This window comes from Doryrhamphus excisus, linkage group LG20, assembly GCF_037039965.1.
Source record: "Doryrhamphus excisus strain RoL-2023G ecotype Guam linkage group LG20, RoL_Dexc_Guam_v1.1, whole genome shotgun sequence".
NCBI classification, from domain to species: domain Eukaryota; kingdom Metazoa; phylum Chordata; class Actinopteri; order Syngnathiformes; family Syngnathidae; genus Doryrhamphus; species Doryrhamphus excisus.
The window spans coordinates 13907702-13930596 of NC_136376.1; the positions used below are offsets into that span (position 1 = coordinate 13907702).

Below are 22895 nucleotides of genomic sequence, written 5' to 3' on the forward strand. Positions count from 1 at the left end.
ATACCAATGTAGCATTTAGAAGCATCTAGTTAGAGTGGGGTTTATTCTGGGTTAAAAAAGGGCAGGTTTACTTTTTTGTTAGTGGACGTTAGATTAAAATATTAATATTAATATTTTAAGGTTTACCTGTTTAGAGTTTAACTGGACGGCAGCCATGAGGTTTAAAGATGCATTGCACGATCTCAAGTTCAGTGCCAGAAAAGTTAGGAAAAAAAAAGGTTAGAAGAGACATTGCGGATAAAAGCGCTGCAATTTGTCACTCAGCAATCACATTTCTGATGTCCTTTTGTTGTGCTCTGAATGCACAGCTCGTGTTTATAGTTAAGATAAGAGAATATAAGGCCACTTCTTACCTCTTTAACACCATGGGCTCTATTTTCGTAGACCACGCGCGGCACATCTGCCCTCAACAGGGTGTGGCCAGCGCACTTTGCAATTTTCATTTTCATGATTCAGTGCGGCGCACCCACGCCTCCATCCCACCCACCGGCGCAAGTGGCAAAGAGGGAGCAGAGAAGGCGTGAGAGGATTTAACACAGCAGAGTGTAATCGTAACCAATCAAATGAATGCTTCTCATTGCTTTTAAATATGCTGGGCCCACTGGACTGCGCATCAGAGGCGAGTCCAGTAACGTCATGGACCACAGAGACCACCTTGTCATCGGTTCCTCACAGTTATGTCTGCTGGTTCAGACCGTTGTGCCGTTGACCGTATGTGCCTGACACTCTGAAAAACCTCCATGTGAGGTTTCGGTGACGTGTCTGCACTGTGTGCCTGGCTGCGCTTGGCCTGCGCCAAGAATAGACTTGTGCTGTTTTGTCATGGAATTTTCACTGCGCCAAGCTGAAAATGTGGACATTTCCCTCTGGTGCGCCGCCACACTCATCTTGGCGCAGCCCAGTCTACTAAATGACCAAATTGGCTGCGCACAGTGGTGCGCCGAACGAAACCGCCACCTTGCGCTGCACCACGAAATTAGAGCCCTATATGTCAATCTCTTTACTGATGTCAGGATGGGTAAAAAAAACATGGATTACTTCGTAAATATGAAATATATGAATGTTACTCAGGCGGGTAAACTGAAATTGAAATTATAAAAGCAAAGGTTACTTTAGGACAGGTTAATAGTTTGTTTATGCAGTGAGTTAGTAGAAATCATGCAAATATTTATTTGTAAAAAACAGCACCAAATACATTTTACAGATTAAATCATAAACATCCCCGCTTATTTAAAGAGTCTAATACATGGTGCTGGTTTTGTTTTTATTAAATACTCTATGCACAAATACAGATTGGACACAAGTCACATAAGCACTCATAGTACACACTGAAGTACACACTGTATAATGCTTGATTGCGTTCAACCCCCCAAGAAAAAACAATTTTTTTTTGCATCGATTGTATCTTAGAGGATGAAAAAACACAGACGGAGATTTAGTCTAGGCGATAAAGTCCATTTTAACACAACTTCAGGTAAAGATTTCGAGCGTTATAATCTTTTATTCACTTTCGATTGGACACAATTCACAAAAGCACTCATTATAAAGTACACACTGTACAATGGTTGATTGCTTTCCAATCCAAAGGAAAACATTTTTTGCATCGATTGTATCTCATTGAACGGAAAACCACATTAAACCAAAATTTGGTCTACGCAGTAAAGTCCTTTTTTAACTTCAGGTAAAGATTTAGAGCTGCACATTACGTTTTTATTCTTTTATTCATTTTCACCAAACTGCGGTTATTGGTACCTGTGCTTCCAAATCCACATTCACTAGCTAAAAGTGGTGTGCAGAAGTCAGAGTTTTTGATTAGTTTTAATGAGGATTGAGGTTGGATTTAAGGGCAAAACTATTGTTTTCATGGTATGTGATTAGCATGGCTTTAAGGGTAATAAAAGGGAAAATGTGTAAAAAAGAAATGCAATTGCTAATCATTGTGTACAAAGTTTTTTTTTTCACTTCAAAGGGAACAAGATAAATAAATGTATGTGCACGAAAGCAGTGGTTTTCAAAGTGTAAATTTGAGGAATTATGAAAATATTTAGTAAATACAGTATATGATACCTATTATTTTGTTATGGTTTGTTGTTGCTGTTTTTAAGGACCAACAGAAAAAACACCTAGTCAAAATCCACTATAAGACAGGAGTTTTGAAGGACCTAATACAAAAAAACACGAGTATCATCATTTCAATTTGTTTCTAGACCAAAAACAAAAAACGGATAACAAAATTTTCGATTTTGTGCACAATTGGAAAATGGTCAAAATGGGCAGTCTTCCAAAGAACATCACTTTCAGGTCACTTTTCAGGCTTGCATCAAATCAAAGTTGGACAATCAGCCGTTTTATGTTGTGTCTATTTTTCAATTGAGCACCAAGTCAGAAATTGGTAAAAAAAATGGTTATGCGTTCTTTCGTTTTGGTGCACATTTAAACTGCCTCAAGTGAATTGATGCCAGCACAACAAACAATGACGTTATGCTGATATCAGTGGTGATGCTGTAGTCATTCTGTGCTCCTACTCTGGCGTGTGCCACATTGTCGACCTTCACTGACCTTCACCTTCACTTAATGCCTTAAAAGTCGTAATCGACATCAAGCTGTCAACTCTGGCTTTTATTTTTTTTTGCCTTGTGTGTGCTGGGGACGGTAGCCGGTCTGTGGGCCACAATGGTTGGTGACCGCAGCCCTATATGACAGGATCACTCTACGGTTTTTAAGAACCTCCTGCAAAAATGCTGGTCAAAGATCCTCGACACAACAGAAGCACTAGGTGCAAAAAGTCAAAGATCCTCTATATGACAGGAGCCATCAGCTTTCTTTACAGACCTATTACGAAAAAAACCATCAATCAATCAGAGGACCTCTAGAAGTGGGCCAGTCTGATGCCATTCATGGGCTGGACTTGGCCCATGGACCGCCACTCAAATAGTAATTTGTAAATTAACAAATATATTGTTGTCCAAAAACAAAAAAAAATGTTTAATAATTAAATTTCAGCAATTTAAAGACCTAAGGCTAAAAGTGAATCAATTTTGCCTTTAACCTGTGACTTACGTATATTCTTAGATTTTTCTCAAGTTGCTGCCCAGACGTGTTCTTTTCACACTTTGAAAACAGCTGCTTTAGGCGCTTATACTGGATGTATGGAACGGACAAACATGACTTGAAATCAAGCTAAATATGACAGTAATTAGACAGGCCAGATGTATGGAGCACCTTCAGTATCTACCATAAGGATGTTTTCTGTATCCCCCTCGCGTCACCTGCAGAACCGGAGCTTTAAGACTGGGGCGTGAAGTGGGCCACTCGTCCTCTGAAAAGAAATAAAAACACCTCAGTGAGTGTGCACAGATATCAGTGACTGAATACACCTTAGCAGCAAATTCCCTCCTAGGACTGCAGAGAATTTACACAAAATTAATTTTACAAGCTCTTTGGCCTCTGTCGAAGCAGCGATGCAATTTGACAACCAGCAGCCTCCTTAAAGCCACATTACAAAAAAAAGAGGAGCACCTCTTCTGCATGGCACATTGAGCAAGCTTCTAAATAGGAAAATGTTTATGGAGCAGAAAATCAAATCATTGCCTTCTTGGTTTTTTGGTCATCAACCATTTGCACACTTTTGCTGCGTGTGAACAAAACAGCCAGCAAAGGTACAACCAGGGGGGCAACCAGATGATGGCAACACGGTCATGTGGTGTTTTTGTGAGAAAAAGGAGCTTTTTTTTCTCTCTGTTCTGGAATGAGCCGACAAGGGCCCCTATCCAAAAGGCAAAACACTCCACCTTCACAATGTGCATCAGTTAGTCCCCTCGGCTCCTTTTGGCTCGCTGACTGCAGCCGGGAGCCAAGAAAGAAGCAGGAGTGGATTCCCAACAAAATGGAAAAAAAACACAAAACATTAGCAATGTGGTTTGTAACATTTAACAGCTGCCGCCGGGATGTGGTCAAAACCAGGGTTCTAAATTAAAAACAAAAATGACTTGCCCATGGGGAATCCTTAAGGTGAGAACTACTTGCCCGAACTTGCCCCATGTAAAATGAAAAGACTGCCATAATGATATCATCTCATTTTATGGCATCACATGAGAATCTCAAATAAAGATGAAATGATGATCATTTCTTGTGGTTGTTTTCCTACATAGATCATGATTAAATAGATCAAATAGTGTAGATGTATGTTAACATGTTACAGAAAAAGTGCCAAAACGCTGTGTGATTCCTGAGTTACGATATAAAATGACAGGTTCAATATTGGTTTCATTTTCCCTTAGCTTCCATGTTATCACCTGTTTTGTGTTCTTTTGCTCACTTGTGTCTCATATCAATATCAGCAGGAAACCAATACTAATATGATCCCATATCTTAATTTTATGCCAATATTGGCTGTAGTAGTTAGCATAGAATAGTTGTTTAAAACATTCTGAATATGTTTTCCAACATTATTAGAGCCCTGTAGACATGAAATAGCACCCCTATATTCACCTTAACCCTCATATTACTCAACAGGAAGTGCCATTCAGGGTTCAGAGTAGAGTTTACTCTACTTGGGCAAGTAGCCTGTGTATTCATTACAGATTTTTGTGCCTGTTGTAAGATCATTCATTCAATTTCTACCGCTTATCCTCACAAGGGTCGTGGAGCCTATCCCAGCTGCCTTAGGGCGAGAGGCGGGGTACACCCTGGACTGGTCGCCAGCCAATCACAGTACACATATAGACAAACAACCATTCACACCACACTCACGTTTGAGTCTGTTGTTCCGGTGACTAAATGTGATGAGACCTAGTCACTAGTGTAGGATGCTACATCAATATCTTTGAATGACTTACATTTGTATTTCAATTCATTTCACCATTTTTCATGCTAGGAAATACTTAATTTCGGCCAAAAAAAATACATAACAGTTTAAATATGCACCTCTTTTAAACAATAACAGCCGTATTCCACCACAAAACAGTATGATGTATACATTTCAGAAAAACAGAGATAGAGTGACACTGCAAAATTGGAACTGCAAAGTGGCGAGGGACGGCTATACAGGTCTTTTATTTAGACATGGAAACTCCCAGGTGTCACAAAAGGACTCCCGAGAGTCTGAGCTTTTCTTCCTGAGCTTTTCACACACACACACACACACACACGCAAGATGCATCTCGGACAAGGGTGGGCAAACTTTTTGACTGGTGGGCCGCATTGATTTAACAAAATTGACGGGGGGGCCAGACTCGATATTTTACACGTAACAGTCCAGCTGGAATTATTGTATCTGTAAAAGTGTCATGCAATCTGCTATATGTGCACTTTAAGATCATTTATTTGATGTAAAGTACGTTATAAATTTATAATAATTAGAATAAATGTATTATTATTTGATATTATTTGTTATTATTATTTTATATTAATTTGTTATTATTATTATGATGTAAAGTGTGTTATAAATGTATAATAAGAATAAATTTAGTATTATTTTATATTATTTGTTATTATTATTTTATATTATTATTTGTTATTATTTTATACTATTTGTTATTATTATTTTATATTATTATTATTTTATATTATTATTATTATATTATTATTATTATTATTATTATGTGCCTGTGTCCCTTTTTTCAGGAGCACTTTGTAAACAACAGACCGCATCAAATAACAAAATTATTGTATCTGTAAAAGTGTCATGCAATCTGCTTTATGTGCACTTTGATATCATTTATCTGATGTAAAGTGCGTTATAAATTTATAATAATAAGAACACATTTATTATTTAATATTATTATTATTATTTTTATGTGCTTGTGTGCCTTTTTTCACTTTGTAAACAACAGACCGCATGAAATAACGAAATTGATAAAACCGCCAAACCATGAAAATGTTGGCTCAAGCCATGATGCCTGCTTGTATGTTGACTTTAAATGAAATACTTTGGAAAGAACGGGCGGGCCGTTTTTTAAACACTTGGCGGGCCGGATGTGGCCCCCGGGCCGTAGTTTGCTCACCCCTGATCTAGGACATAATCCAATCCACTTTATTTATATAGCACATTTTATAAACAGTTTCCAAAGTGCTGCACAGACTAGTCAAATAAAAGTAATAATCCAAAACTAAAAGATCAAATAAGAAATAAAATAGTAAAATAGATATTAAAATATTAAAAACAAGAAGCAAAGCAATAAAAGTATAAAAAAATCAAACCAATTAAAATAAAAAGAAAGAAGTAAAAGACACAGGACCATACGACTCACTCCGAGTTAAAAGCCAGAGAATAAAAGTGGCTTTTAAGACGAGACTTAAAGCTTTCGATGTTGGGGGCCTTTTTTACTTGGGAGGGGAGAGAGTTCCATAGCTTGGGGGCCAACCACAGAAAAGGCTCGGTCCCCCCTCTTAAGTCTCGTCTTGGGCACCACAAGTTGGAGCTGGCCCTCGGACCTCAGTGACCGCGCTGGAGAGTAAATTTGGATGAGGTCCGAGATGTATTTGGGGGCCAGCCCAAATACATAATATTACATTAACATGACATTTTTTTTCAAGGTTATAGTCGTGTAATTCTGAAGTTTTTATCTTAACGTTTTTATCAGAACTGATTCATTATTTTTTCTAAATTAGTTTAGCACTTTCCATTTTATTAATAAGGTTTGAAGGTTAGAGAGTTGTACACTTCAGTTTTGTCTCTATACATACAGTAAAGTCTCGTTATATCGATATCGGTTATAACGAATTACTGCTTATTACGATACTATTTTCATTTCCCGGCAAATTTCTAGTCTTTTATGATATAATTAGTTCTGTTAGTACGATACCCGGTTATTATGATAATCCGGTTACTACGATGCCCTTTTCATCTCCCGCCAGCCAATTTGGTCTGCTTATATCGATACAAAAGCAGCTTAAATCAATCTTTGCTTAAGGATTTCAATACCAAAAAAGAACACGGCGAACGGCTGCTTCCAGTCAACTTTATTTTTCACACTTCCACCACCAGAGCACAGCACACACACCGATTCCCGCACTTCCTGGTTCACAGGTCATGCTCAACCCGCCCCACATAGCTGGCCAAACACATGCCTGCAACAGAAGAACCAACTGACATAGCATACACACTTATTCCAACGAAGACACAAGCGTACAAATACATGTATTTAATTGTGTTGTATTCAGATATCTTTTTATCGCTTGCAATAATCACTGTTTTTCATATGTACATGTTGGCGTTCGTGGTTTCTCTCGTGTGTATAGAACAATGTCGAGTGCATTATTGCCTACTTTTAATGCAGTTCGGCGCAGGATCGGATATATCGACAGTCCGGTTATATCGATATTTTTTCAGACTCCCGACAATATCGATATAACGAGACTTTACTGTATTACATTAACATGACATTTTTTTCAAGGTTATAGTTGTGTAATTCTGAAGTTTGAAAACGTTTTTATCAGAACTGATTCATTATTTTTTCTAAATTAGTTTAGCACTTTCCATTTTATTAATAAGGTTTGAAGGTTAGAGAGTTGTACACCTCAGTTTTGTCTCTATACATATCTAAATTGTGTACATTCTGTATTTTAGCCAGAAAATTCTTCAAATCATCTTCATCATGTGTAACTTACCATAGTTATTGTAGGATTCCTCATTTATTCCTTGGCCGTATTCATAGTAATCTGAGATGCTAAATGAGAAATGAATCAGCATTAACAAGCACAAATAGCATTATGAAGTTAAGATGGAAAAAGCAGTTATGCAATGACAGTATACTGCATGTGTGGCGGTAAACAGTAGAAAAGGGTAGAATACGTGAAGTGTGTGTAAATGTCACCTCTTGGAGTGATTGCTGTAGTTGTCGTCGTAAGCGTCGTAGCTTTCGTCGTCGTATTCTCCCCCGTATCCGTCGTCGTAGCCCTGCGAGGAATGACGCTGTAAGCAAACCACTGAACTTGTCTACTCGTTTATTTCCACTCTTAAGTATGTACAGATGAAAACAATCAATGTTTAGTACTGCAGGCACAGTCGCTCAGTGTCCTCAATGGAGGAGGAAGCAGGAAAAATATCCGACAGAGGTTACTGATAAGGATCTGCAGGATATACAGGAACATATATAGGAAGTTGGGAAACGTTTTGACTTTTCGACACCCAGAATGTACATGGATAAAGGATGTGTACATATAATAATAATACATAGCATATTAAGAGTATGTGAATGTCCCTCCTTGTTTACTTCCAAGACAACTTCTTTGACATGTTATCCAATTAAGCAAAATAAGCAACAACACAACACTGAAAAACAGTGAAAACCCCCATGGAATATAAAATATGACTTTTCTGCAGCACTTTGTCGCAGACAGTTTGTGTCACTGACCTCTCTCCATCACTTGGTCTCCAGCTGCTTTGTACAAAGACCCCACCCTCTCTGCTTTCTATCAAAGCCTCGTCTTCCTGGAGCCGCTGATGTAGTCCCAGTAATTACCATAATGACCCACATAACACGAGAAAGCACAGTCACTCACTTCAGAAACCACTGGAATTATTTTTTGATGGTTCCAGATTTACGATGACGCAAAAAAAGCACAGCCAATCATATTGTTAAAGGTTTAAAAAACAACAACTTCAAAACGATTACAACAATAAATGGGCCAATGGTGATCCTCTGAGTCAGGTAAGCAAATTGGGGGGGTATAGTGGGTATTCTGCAAAGCGACTTTCGTGGGTTAGCAAACTGTGTTGACTGGAAAGCCACACTTGTGTGTTCAGTGAAGGCGGCTCCCTTTTAAAGCATCTGTATCACCACCTTGGGTTCCTGAGGGGACCAAATGGGGGAAAAAAAATAAAAGCGCATTCCCTGATGATTTTATTTAGATATCAAGTTCTTGTTTTTTAGATTAGACACACGCAATCCAGAAAATGATATGTAAATGTTACACTTAGGGGCTAAAAGTGGGCTAATAAATTGACAATAAAAGCACAAATACCGCGGATTTCAGAAAACAACAGATGGAACGATACAGCACTCTACAAGAAGCAATGAAGTCTGTAAAATTAAATAATAATAAAAAAATCCAAAAATTGTTACAACTATAATGATGAAAATGGTAATATTAATGATGATTATAATAATGGTGATAATAATAACAATAATAATGGTAATAATGATGAAGATTATAACAATAATGACAATAATGATAATAAGAATAATAATACTGTGGCATGAACATGATTATATCTTGCAAAAAGGGGTAGGAATTTATAAGCTTTTGCTTCAGCCTACTCCTTTTGGGCTTGGGATCAGATAGTTGAATACAAATGTAAATAATGGAAAGTTACATTTTGATTGATGTGAGAAATGCACTGTAATGTTTCATATATTTACCAAAATAAAAAAAAAAATATATATATAAGCATGATAGATTTTCAGCTGTGGAAATATGCTAGATATGGTAATGCAAGCATTAATATGAATATTTTCATTAAACTATAACGAGTGGTTAGTGCGCAGGCCACACAGCTAGGAGACCTGATTGTGGATTTGTTAGATTTTGTCGAGTTGCAACTTCAGCACATGGATTTGTGGAGCCACTTTCACCGTACACCCCCGTATATAACAATAAAAATACCAAAGAAGAATGCGTGTTCAAACACAAAGAAAGCTTTTCCGAGAACGTAACCTTCACATAGTGCTAACAATAAAGCCATTATGTGCTTGTGGAAGTACTCAAATCCATGCACACAAAGCAATATTGTCTTCTTGGAGTGCACCGATTATTTGTCATCGACAAGGACATTTGCAACAGGAAAGTGTGACCTGATGAGAATAAGAAAGAGTTATTGAAAATGGACTTATGATATCATACTTTAGAAAAGATCAGCTTTCAAATGTTTTGCAAGCCTTGTAAACCCACCCACTTCCGGCTCCAACGTTGCCAGCCATGCCTCACTTAACACTTAGCACACTCACTCACATTAGTTGTGTTTGTTGTCTGCTCACAATAGCCATTAGACAAAGTTTAGCTACTAACATTAGCTATCTTTGAATATACATATAGGCTATCATTGCAACACAATCGCTACAAATTGTTTGACAGACATGAACAGGTATCATTTGATTCATTTTTTACGGTTGAATTGTGACAACGATGGACATTTATTTGTTTATAATTGAAAAATCAAAATGCTGTTTAATAAACAAGGCACCCTCGGGCATCTCTGTGTGGAGTTTGCATGTTCTCCCCGTGCATGCCTGGCTTTTCTCCGGGTACTCCGGTTTCCTCCCACATTCCAAAAACATGCTAAGTTAATTGGCCACTCCAAATTGTCCATAGGTATGAATGTGAGTGGGAATGGTTGTCTATTTTACACCCTGTGGGTTTGACATACAGTAAATTAATTTGGAGGCTAACTAGTTAGCTCTCTGGATACAACGTGAGCTACGTGGTGTAAACAAAGAATAATAGGAGTGTAAATGTCTACAGGTGTCTAATAATGGCAAAGAAGCGAATGTGCAATAAAAGCCTATTGTTCCGGCAATCAAGTCTGGTGCTTGTGGATCTCACCAAACATTACATTGACCACTGTAGAATACTACATCACGTTTTTTTTACGCATCCTTTGAATTAATTTTAGTCATTTTTATGCTGAAAATACTTCATTCGGACAAAGAAATACAGTAAAGTCTTGTTATATCGATATTCTCGGGAGTCGGAAAAAATACCGATATAACCGGACTATCCATATATCCGATCCTGCGCCAAACTGCATTAAAAGTGGGCAATAATGCACTCGACATTGTTCTATAGTATAGAACAATGTCAAGCAGCTTAAATCAATCTTTGCTTAAGGATTTCAATACCAAAAAAGAACACGGCCAACGGCTGCTTCCAGTCAACTTTATTTTTCACACTTCCACCACCAGAGCACAGCACACACACCGATTCCCGCACTTCCTGGTTCACAGGTCATGCTCAACCCGCCCCACTTAAGCAAAGATTGATTTAAGCTGCTTTTGTATCGATATAAGCAGACCAAATTGGCTGGCGGGAGATGAAAAGGGCATCGTAGTAACCGGATTATCATAATAACCGGGTATCGTACTAACGGAACTAATTATATCATAAAAGACTAGAAATTTGCCGGGAAATGAAAATAGTATCGTAATAAGTAGTAATTCGTTATAACCGATATGGATATAATGAGACTTTACTGTATGTAGCATTTGCTTAAATATGCATCATTTGTTCAGTTGTGAAAAAAAGCATTTGATATCCCTTAATTAATGAGGCATGATTATCCTTGTTTAAAACTAATTTGTTTAAAAAAAATGAACACAGGCTCTTCACACGCGGGCTGTTAGGAATAAATCAAATGTTAACACAAAGGTGGCGAGTTCTCACTCGGTATAATTAGGACAGCAAGGAGGTAAAGGCCCTGTAGCTGTATGCTTCATTATCAGTTGACAACCTGCATGTCCCCCAACAGTGACGGATCTTCACGCCGCGCTGCCTCTGAATGTCTTGGCGCAAAGCAGCATGGGAAGGAATATGAGATTTGCACCCTTTTTTGTCTCAGTGAATGCTCGTCTGCTTTTCACGCTTAGCACCTTTTGTTGTGGCTTATTCTCATCATTTATTCCTTTACTTTTATTTCATAGTCAAATAAGGACCTTGTTATCACCTCAGAACTGAATTAATTTTCCACATCTCAGTTTTAGTGTTTGCTCAAAGGTCAAAGATTAGCGTTTTATATTCTGCTCGAGCGTTTCTTGTGTGAGTCATACGTGTGTTTTAATAAACGCCATCGTCTAAACCTTTTGCTACAGAGCAGCAGATATGGCCCGGGAAAAACTGCTCCTCGTCTAAAAAATACACAAATCTGAAGAAGCATCTTTGAGGCACAAGAGAAAAATGGGAGGATTTTTCCTCTCTCTCATCTCAAAGGATGGCCTTGTACCGCTTCCGCAGTAGATGGGAGTTTATTTTTTTCTCCTCAAAGCCTCCCAAAGCTCTGTGTTTAATCACATTAGTGTTTTTCAGCCTGGTTATAGTTGCAGGGCTCAAGTTTTGCAACATCAAGCTATGCATTTGAAATTTCACCAACAATTTTCAAAATCACCACATTAAAAGTGTGTCACAATATTCATTCATTCATTCATTCATTTTCTACCGCTTATCCTCACGAGGGTCACGGGGGGTGCTGGAGCCTATCCCAGCTGTCTTCGGGCAAGAAGCGGGGTACACCCTGGACTGGTGGCCAGCCAATCACATATATAGACACATATATAGACAAACAACCATTCACACTCACATTCATACCTATGGACAATTTGGAGTGGCCAATTAACCTAGCATGTTTTTGGAATGTGGGAGGAAACCGGAGTACCCGGAGAAAACCCACGCATCATGCAAACTCCGCACAGAGATGGCAGAGAGTGGAATTGAACTCGGGTCTCTTTGCTGTGAGGCCTGCACGCTTACCGCTCGACCGCTGTGAAGCCTGTGCCACAATATGTTGTAAATAATATGACATATTATGAAGAATTGTAAATTGTTTACTAATACTTTTTTCACTCTTTGGGAGTGACCAGGATGGATAGGATCAGATAGTGAATATATTGGTAGAAGGATGCTGCCAGGTAGGAGGCGTAGAGGAAGACCAAAGAGGAGGTTTATGATGGAGGACACGAGGGTAGTTGGTGTGGGAGAGACAGATGCAGAAGATAGAGTTGATGGAGGAGATTGATTTGCTGTGGCGACCCCTGAAGGGAAAAGCCATAAGAGAAAGAAGATTTTTTTTGTAATTATTACTTTGATACTATTTATTTTTGCATCCTACATTTTAGTGTAAAATGATTTTTATTACATTTTTCATTCTTTCATTCAATAAAAATAAAATATATTTAAGTGCTCCCGCATTACACCGTATACTGTAGTCGTGTACTGTGATAAAAATATAAATAATACATCCCTTGACAGAAAAAAATGATTAATAAAACATCTTAACAGCAGAAGCATCAGCCGATTGCTGAAGAAGCAGATATGCTATCTCTGGAAAGCAGGCCTCCTTTGACTGGATAAGAGATCTGCATTAGAAGCACTTTCATACTATAGCAAAGACGGGATTTTGCGTCTTATTACAGATAGGAAACTGATTTTGTCCTTTTTCTGATGTTGAAAAGCAGAAAATGCCAGCTCATATCAAACTGTTTCAATATTCAGCTCTAGCTGACATTTCAGCAAAAACAAGGTTAAAATTAAACCATTTAGGGTTTATCATGGAGAATAAATTTAGGCAAGCATAATAAGACAATAGTGCTGATATTGGAATGGAACCAATGTGGACTGACCTTGTTGCCCCCCCCCAGCCTACATTGAAGCCCTTCAATCAGGACTGTGATGTTTTAAGAGCGACAAGGACGCTCTCTGTGGTTTAACTGCTTGACTGCCTGACAGAGTTGATTAATCACAAACAGTCTAATGAGATGATTTGCGTGACGCCACCGCTCCACGAATATAAGACACACAAAGTGAACACGGGGAGGAGAACAACAATCCCATTATCATTTATTCACAAAGAGGTAATGACTGTAAATGGCGTGCATAAGTATGTGCAAGTTATGAATAAAACATATGAGTGGAAACATACAGGATGCATTTCAGATGAAATGTTGTGACATTATCAGTTATACATACAGACATCCCTCGCCCAGTCGCCCTTTCAATTTCGCGGCTATACTCAATTCATTCATTCATTTTCTACCAGTTATCCTCTTGAGGGTCGCTCATGGACAGCTATGGACCTATGGACAATTTGGAGTCGTCATTTAACCTAGCATGTTTTTGGAATGTGGGAGGAAACCGGAGTACCCGGAGAAAACCCACGCATGCACGGGGAGAACATGCAAACTCCACACAGGGATGGATGAGGGTGGGATTAAATTGGTCACGGTTATGCTGGAGCCTATCCCAGCTGTCTTTGGGAGAGAGGCTGGGTACACCCAGGACTGGTGGCCAGCCAATCACAGGGCACATATAGACAAACAACCATTCACACTCACATTCATACCTATGGACAATTTGGAGTTTTTAGATTGTGGCAGGAAACTGGAATACCCGGAGAAAACCCTCACACGCATGGGGAAGACATGCAAACTCCACACAGAGATTCCCAAGCAGAAAATTGAACCCAGGTCTTCCCGATAGGTGACTATAGGGGTGTTATTTCATGTCTAGAGAGCTCTAATAATATTAAAAACATATTTGGAAGCTGGTAAAGAAGTTGAAAATTCATTAATTCATTCATTTTCTACCGCTTTTCCTCACAAGGGGTGCTGGAGCCTATCCCAGCTGTCTTCTGGCGTGAGGCGGGGCACATATAGACAAACAACCATTCACACTCACATTCATACCTATGGACAATTTGGCCAATTAACCTAGCATGTTTTTGGAATGTGGGAGGAAACCGGAGTACCCGGGTGGAATTGAACCCTGGTCTCCTAGCTGTGAGGTCTGCGCGCTAACCACTAGACCACCATGCCGCCCATCCATGAAAATATTAAATTTAAAAATAAGGAATCCTACTCTGTGGCAATTAACTTATCACGGCCGGGTCTGGAACCAGTTCCCCCGCAATAAATGGGGGATGATGCAGAAAGCACTGCAAGTTGCGCCCCACAGTAATAATCATATTACTAAAATCTCTGGCAGTATCTTTGTATCTAAAGCCTATCTTTGTAAACACTAAATTCTTCATACAGCTCTTGTATTATAATTAATTATTTTAATTATTTCCTGTTAAAGACTGTCATTTTATATTTTGTACAGTGGTCAACATCGAAGCAGGGCAAAGCAGGAGCTGCTTACATGGAAATGTAAAATCTATTAAAAGAGTTCTGTATGGGCTGCACTGTGATTGGCTGGCGACCAGTCCAGGGTGTACCCTCGCCCAAAGACAGCTGGGATAGGCTCCAGCATATCCGTGGCATAGAAATTGCTGTCATCCGTCAATCTGACAGTTTAAAAAGTAAAAATCAGCACTTTTATAGTTGATCTGACACCAGTATGACAAAAATCTTTATACAGTTTTTAACCCAGACCACCCAATCTTTTTTTTTTTTTTTTTGTGCGAGAGGCAAGAAGAGGTGATGATGCAACTCCACAGTAGTTCAGTTTAGCAAATGTTTAGTGCAGTTTTAAGCTGTTAAAATAGCCACAAGGCCATTTTATCAGCATCATATGTTTTGAAGGGAAGTTTTAAGTTGTGTGTTTATGTTCTGGTATCGTTGGACGAAGTTTTGGTAAAGGCTTTGCTTATAGTTTTGGCCAAACAAAGTATGTATATATGACTAAATTTGTGTCAAAGTCAAAATTGTGCTCTTTTGTCGAGAACTGATATGTTGCTCAAACTGATGTATGTTCTACTGCCTGTGAAAGAACAGATTAGTATAGGGGAAAAAAATATTCTGATGAAGGACACGAGTCTTCTTTCTTTTGGTATCTTCCATGTTCATATAGCTCTAGGACACAAAAATAAAAAAAATCCTCTAAAATGTCCGGTACTGGAGGGGAAGTCTTATGAAAAATGTCTGGGATTGAATTATTTAATATAACATGTAAAAAAAAACAGGTATATCCAGGTAAAAGTAATTCATTGTCATATAGAAAGTTTCTAGAAATTGTCCACTGTTTTGGAACCTTTTGTTGCTTCCATATGGCCGATACGAGCAGCGGTGCTCCAAAGGTTGAAGCAAGGTGAGATTTGTGGCAAAAAAGATATAGAGAAAGAATATTGAGTTCATAAATTATGAAAAGGCACAGATCCATGACAACCACTGGCTTCCTTGTACTTTCCTGGGAAGTTTTAAATCAATATCACCCTCGATAGGTGCCATTATGGACACAGTATCACTTTTAGGAGACAGCCCGACAGTTTGACAGCATGCATCAATCAACAGCCTCTGGGGAAATTGACACAATATCCACACAGGGTGCATCTTTGCAGGGCAAAATCTGCCCCTGCTGAGCCATTGTGTTTCATCGGTAGGATGTTTGCTTCGGAATGGTGAGCGGCATTACGTGCGCCTGTAAACTAGTCACAAAAATCCCTGCATAAGAATATCTTCCTGCATTCTGGAAGTACGCTGAAAGAAAATTGTGTAATGTAGCAGAAAAGAAGTAACTCCAAAGTGAGATACGAGAGAAGAAAATGTTCAGGACAAACTCATCTCCCCGAGTCTCTGCGCTCCCAACCTCCTTTCCAACCTCCAATTACAAAGAGAAGAAAACGCTGCACTTTTTCACTCGTCAGAAATACGCGGGCTCTACATCAGAAGTCAATTTGGTTTGGTAATGAGACTGTGCTGGTGCATCTCCCCGTGCAGACAGCCCAATCTTCACTTGCCAGCACACATGGGGGCTCTGCTTAGCGGGGAGCCTCTGCGGAGCTACAATGGTGAAAGTGTTGCCTTTTTCTGTTTGGGTGGAACTTGGAAATCACCTTCACTTTGAAAATGACCTTAAAGAAAATCTCCGGATCTGAGGACAAGTGGGATTTTTTAAATGTTTTTGATATGAATCTCTGTGTTATTTAAATGATGTGAACGACCTTCAGTTCAACATTTTCTCAAATGATAAGCCTCAAAAGTCCAACAAAACTTTGAGTTCAAACTGTTTACATATGACGTTTCGCTTTTGTGTTTTTTATGACACAAAAACCCCACAAAGCTCCAGTTGTCTTAAAGCTGCTGATGGAATACATACATACAAATATGTATACATATACATATCTCATACATATAAAACTGTCTAAACCACTGTTCCCTTACCATTAAGTCTGTCAGGCAAATGTGGATAGTATTATTTTAAATATACAGTAAAGTCTCGTTATATCGATATTGTCGGGAGTCGGAAAAAATATCGATATAACCGGACTGTCGATATATCCGATCCTGCGCCGAACTGCATTAAAAGTGGGCAATAATGCACTCTGCTGCTTAATGCTGCTTTTGTATCGATATAAGCAGACCAAATTGGCTGGCGGGAGATGAAAAGGGCATCATAGTAACCGGATTATCATAATAACCGGGTATCGTACTAACAGAACTAATTATATCATAAAAGACTAGAAATTTGCCGGGAAATGAAAATAGTATCGTAATAAGCAGTAATTCGTTATAACCGATATCGATATAACGAGACTTTACTGTATTTTTTTAAATGGGACCTATTATACTTTTTCCACTTTTCTGACCTATAAATGTAGTTGGAATGTTGTATTCCCATTTTAAACGATGCCAAAGTTTCAGATAATGAGGTTTGTGAGCCCTGGAAAAAGTTTTGGATGGCTCGAAACGCTCTGTTTCAGAGGGTGTTGCAAAACTGGGGGTTTGTGATGTCACAGAAGGGCGGGCTTCCTTATATGGGCGTGCGGTGTAGGCAAAAGAAATACAGCTGGAATAGGTGCAGATTATGGAAGATCTAGAATGCTTTCTGTGCTGGTTATCATGTGTAGCTGCCCTATGGGAGTCCACAATTCAATATAAAGAGCCCAAAAATAGCATAATAGTTCAATTCCTTATTTAAGAGGAAGAATGGCAGAAGAATGAGAACAAGTATGATTTGATCCTTGACCTCAATACCTGGATCATATTGGCCGGAGAACACACTGTGTTTATGTTTTGATGTCAGATTCACACTTTGATGTTATCATTCATAAATCGTATTTTTGGTCTCACAGGCTGTAAATGGAACGTCCCGGACCTCACACCTATCAAGCTAAATCTGCATAGAAGATAGATAGATACCCAACTCCCTTCCTTCATGAAGGAACGTGTCAAAAAAGGCCCCATTGTGATATTACCGTCAACATAAAGTGTAGGGGGGGATCACTTTATCTGGATCAGCCCCCCCAGAACGCCTCCACAAAGTTTTTTTTTTAAATCGCTTAAGTAGTTCAGTGGAGGTAATTATACTTTTAGTTTGAAAGTTTTTTTTGAATGAAAGTAGCATCTTGAATTAATTGCCTGCTTGCCCTAATTTTACCAAATCATGTCCCAGTTTGGCCTACCTCTGCATGTAAAGAAGGACTCATCACATTAACTGCAGCTTAAACCAAGTCTGATTTACACACAGTTCAAGAGCAATTACTATCAGCGTTACTTTTTTTTTCTTTGAGCAAAGAGGATTGGACTCACGTAGTCGTCGTATGATTCATGAGCGCCTGCCAACAGCGAGGGTCGGTACCCTACACTTGCCACCTTTGCTGCCGCCCTGGCTCTTGAGACTTGAGCGTCTCTCTTTAAAACAGACGCAGTGAGCTTGCTGTGAGCAGCCGTCGCCGTGCCTCGAGGTGTTACCCCACTCCTTCCCGTGCTCCTCCGGGCCCTGCAAAGAGGAAGCAAAGGAGCATAGCGTTGACTTGCCTTGGGAATCCTAGTGTTGTACCCATTCAGTGCAGAATCCAGTGAAATCAGTTCATCCGGCAGCCTCAGTCGGTAGTCATATCACTGGAACGTATGCTGGAGTCAAATATTTAAAAAAAAGCATCATCTCAGCTGGCACTGAGATCTTGAAAAGATCGAAGGCTGAAATGTGTGACTTTGTGTGTGTCCTTGACTCAATGCCTGTGAGAGACGCTCCTAACGTCAGACTTCTACCAAGGCCAAAGAAAAATTCTTCCTGTGGCCGTAGCCGGCTATGAGGTGCGTATGTAAATGGCCTGACAAATGTTTACATAATGTGTGTGTGTGTGTGTGCATGGACAGTTGCTTACATTGCAGTTGTGTGTTAATGGGCACACATGTTTACATCATGTACTGTATATACAGTATGTAAATGGTTAAACAAATTTAAGGGTACCTATTGTGCTCATTTTTGGTGTTTTGTATCTGAGTTGTGGACTCCTATATACACTCTTATTATTATTATTATTATTATCATACACAATAACCCACACAGAAAGCTTTCCTGCTTCCGACCCAAACAATCTGTTTAATTTACTCCACCCCCAGGCCTCCTCAAGGCACGCCCACTCCACTGTGATTGGTCACACCCCCAAGCTCTTCTGAGGACTTCCCGATATCTTGGTCCGTGTTTACGGAGCGAAGGCAATCTGCAACCTGTATTGGAAGTCCGGATCGCATTGGGATCAGTAGAACTCGGTGAGCTTGCAGAACCATCCTAAATGTCTTTCAGAGCTCACTTCCAAATCATCATTATCTGATGTATTGACATTGTTTAACACAGGGGTCTCAAACTCAATTTACTTGGGGGCCACTGCTCGGGTCTGGGTGAGACTGGTCCGCATCAGGTTTTCCAAAAAAAAAAACAACAAAAAAAACATTTAAAAAAACTTTGCTTTGGTTCCAATTTTCCAACATTCCACTGTTCTCAAATATCAAATATTCTACACAAAATAAGATGAAAATAAATAAACAAATCAAGACTAAAGAAAATCAATCAGTAATAAATAAATAAATATAATAATAATAAAACAGCAAATAATAAAAACTTAAACCACAAATGATTTTTTGAGATTAAAATGAACAAAGCATTATTAGAGCCCTGTAGACATGACAAAACACGACTATAGTCACATTTATACTCTTTTTATTTACAACATATTGCGCAACTGCAGGGTCTTGAGACACATGCTAACTCACAAACTAGACAGCTAGCGACCTAAACGGTAGCCTTCAAGTTATTTCCTTTAAACTTAAATAGCCAAAAACTTACCACTTCCACACGGATAGGGAGGATAACTATTAACAGTTATTTAACCTTTAACATGAACATTAATTCTGGGTACATGATACCATACAGCATCCATATCAAACTTATACATATCAACGGGCTGCACTAACATTAAACTTTCATATCAAGGCGGGGGCCTCAAACTAGTGTCCTGCGGGCCACATTTGGCCCGCGGGCCGCGTGTTTGAGACCCCTGGTTTAACACAAGAATAGTACAGCTGTGTGTGAGTATATGTTTTACTGCTTTAATGTTAGGACCATTTTATAAAGCAAGGACTGCACAATTCCAATGCCTGCTAACCATGTGCAGGTTTGAGTGAAAAAAGACGAGAGGCACGTTTATTCTTGCACCCAGCTCGTATCAGCCGTCACTGGAGTTACATCAGTGACTACATCGTCCTTGCATGGGCATTACACTTTGTTGAAGGTTTTGTAGCAATATGTGCTGAGGCTGACATCCAATTGGAAAAGTTGTAACCAACTTGTATCCATTTCTGATTTACTGGGCAAAATGGGCCAATGATGTATTGCATCAATAAATGCAAGTATTTCACTCATTAACATTCACTCTGTGCTGCTAAAATATGTAAAAAAGGTAAAAAAATGGAATTCTAAAAAATGAAAATGGGAAAAAAATAAACTGATTTCATCGGGTGCTATGTAAGGTGTGCATGTTAACTTGTCATGTTATGCTGAGTCTGAATTTGTAAAAGACACTTACACGTTATTAACACACTCAAACCTTGCTTTTCGAGCGCCCCTTGTTTCGTATGATTAGTTTTTTGACAAAAAAATGTGGTTAAAGTTTGGTTCAGTTATCATACACTATTGCATGTAACAAACTGTTGTATTACAGCATACACTTTGGCACGTTGATAGCTTTTTTATTCAGCTTTCGTGGATCACGCACTCAACACCTCATATTACCTCATATTACAAATATACAACATAAGGTGGCCAGAAATATTTCAGTATTGAACAAAGCAAAATTTGTTCTCAATCAGAAATCACTCCACACTCTTTATTGCTCTCTGGTTCTACCATATCTTACTTATTGTTTGGAAATATGGGCTAATAACTATAAAAGCAATCTTCACTGGCTAAATGTACTGCAAAAAAGGTCAGTAAGGATAATTCAGAGAACATACTAACTCCTTATTTCTAAAATGACAAATACTTCAACTTGCTGATATAGTTCATCTTCAAACAGCTAAAATAATGCATAAGGCTAAAAATAACCAATTATCTAAAAATGTCATCCAATACTTCTCTACAAGAGAGGAGAAATATGATCTCAGGGAAGAAGTACATTTGAAACACTTCTATGCTAGGACTACGTTAAAAAGCCATAGCATTTCAGTATGTGGAATCAAACTATGGAATGGATTGAGTAAGGAAATCAAACAATGCACAACGATGAGCCAATTCAAGAAACAATACAAGCAGTTGATGTTTGCTAAATACAAGGATGAAGAGTCTTGAACCAGTCATGATGTGCTATATATATCACTATATTGACACTTACTATGGTACCCATTATGGCATTGGATGCTCATATCACCTCGTACTTCGGTACAAGGTACATTATTAAAAAAAAAAACTTAAACTGTATTATGGAAAGCAGGAAGTGAACAAATGTAACAGTTACTGATTGTAAAAGTACCAGATGGAGGGGTAGGATTTAATAAGCTTTGCTTCTTCCTACTCCTTTTGGACATGTGGAACTGGGAACTGATTATGGGATGCACTCAATTGGAATCTGATGCATGTTCAAATGAAATAAAACCATTACCATTACCATTACCATTACCATTACCATTACCATTACCATTACCATTACCATTGCCTATTCTTTTGGTACTTAAATTTACACTATACTACGGTGTCCTGTCAGGCTCATTTATTTGGCAAACGAGATAGTAACACAAGCTAGTCTGTTTGCACGGTACTGTATCATCCGTGAAATCAAGTGCCCCCCAAAAAAGAATCCCAATCCCAAGCATCAGTGATTTAAGTCTCATCATATTATTAATACACTGTCTGAGTCCGACTGTGTTGAAGTGTCCATACTATAAAACGTGACTGTCAGCCGGCACCCGGATGTCATTGCCCCTGAGCTCCGTCACCCCTTCATCACGTCATCACTGGTTGAATTTGTAGTTTTTCGCTAACTGAGTTACACCACAAGTCTCTGCTTTTACAGAGTACGGCTACATAAAAAAATAAGAGCCAACACTTTGGCAAACACTAGCAAAACATGAAGGTGTTGTCCGTGAGGCATCTTCAATAAAGGAAAGGGGGGCACAAGGTCATTTAGTTTTTTTCCCCTGAATTCCTAGCGGTACCACCGTGTGGAAGTATGACAGTCAAACAGCAACGCTGCCAGGAATGCAGGTTGAATTTAACATCGCAAAGCTGTCTATTGTCCTCTGACTTCCATTTAAATGTGATGTAGGTGGGCTGGAATAGCCTCTCTTGCTCCGGTGCTTCCTCTTCTAGGTAACAGCCTATTGTGATCCAAAAATACAGCCTCTCAAAGGGGTATTAGTGGTGCATATTTTTCATGGAGATTTACACTAATTGCTTATCGGTGTGCCATAAGCAGTAAATCTCAGCAAGTGCTGCTGGTGGTGCTGAATTTTTGTTGTTGTTGTTGGAAACGTTCCAAGATATGCTTGAATTAGCCTGCCAAAATTACACAAACCATACCTGTTTACTCCCGTCAAACGGCCACCTGTTTTGTGTGAACAATTTTCACTAATGAATAAATAAATTATAAGGCGAGAATTTCATACAAATAACCACGCACACACAACTGAGCTAATGGAATGCTTTCTTACAATTACTTTTTATTGTCCTCTTTGAATATTCCCTGATGAAAGTGCAGATTGCTCCTTGTTGTCAATAGAACACCCTGTTGCACATAACTCAGTGCATGTATTAACTGCAATGGGGTGAGGTTAAACACACCTTGATGAGGTTTATTACGGCACTTTAAGAGGACTTCAATGATGCCCTTTGACTACTAAGCCTTTACATTTCTCTAAAGACATTTGATGCTCATTTACTTTTTATGTCCTCCTCTCGGCTCTTTATTGGGCGTCTCAGGATCCATATAGCACTCATTGGTACTAAGATGAGGTACAACTTTTTTTTTTTAT

At 38.9% G+C, this 22895-nt stretch overlaps 1 protein-coding gene and 1 long non-coding RNA gene across 4 annotated transcripts in view; one reads left to right on the plus strand and one right to left on the minus strand.

The window, feature by feature from the left end:
* LOC144894469 (uncharacterized) overlaps positions 1–19029 on the plus strand; it is a 36489-nt gene extending 17460 nt beyond the window's left edge. The window contains exon 3 of the long non-coding RNA XR_013625081.1: positions 18993–19029. This is a non-coding gene — a long non-coding RNA (uncharacterized LOC144894469). The remainder of the gene's footprint in view (positions 1–18992) is intronic.
* khdrbs2 (KH domain containing, RNA binding, signal transduction associated 2) overlaps positions 1–22895 on the minus strand; it is a 70638-nt gene that overhangs the window by 4693 nt on the left and 43050 nt on the right. The window contains exons 6-9 of one of the 3 annotated variants that reach the window (XR_009120386.2): positions 18177–18366; positions 7818–7900; positions 7612–7670; positions 3236–3319 (exon numbers count right to left, since the gene is read on the minus strand). Coding sequence is in view for 1 of the 3 variants with exons in the window: in XM_058058717.2 (XP_057914700.2) it covers positions 3225–3319; positions 7612–7670; positions 7818–7900; positions 18177–18366 (427 nt within the window). In the remaining 2 variants the exon portion in view is untranslated. Of the gene's footprint in view, positions 1–1495; positions 3320–7611; positions 7671–7817; positions 7901–18176; positions 18367–22895 lie in introns of those variants that run through there. The other 2 variants (XR_009120385.2, XM_058058717.2) reach the window with 2 other exon arrangements.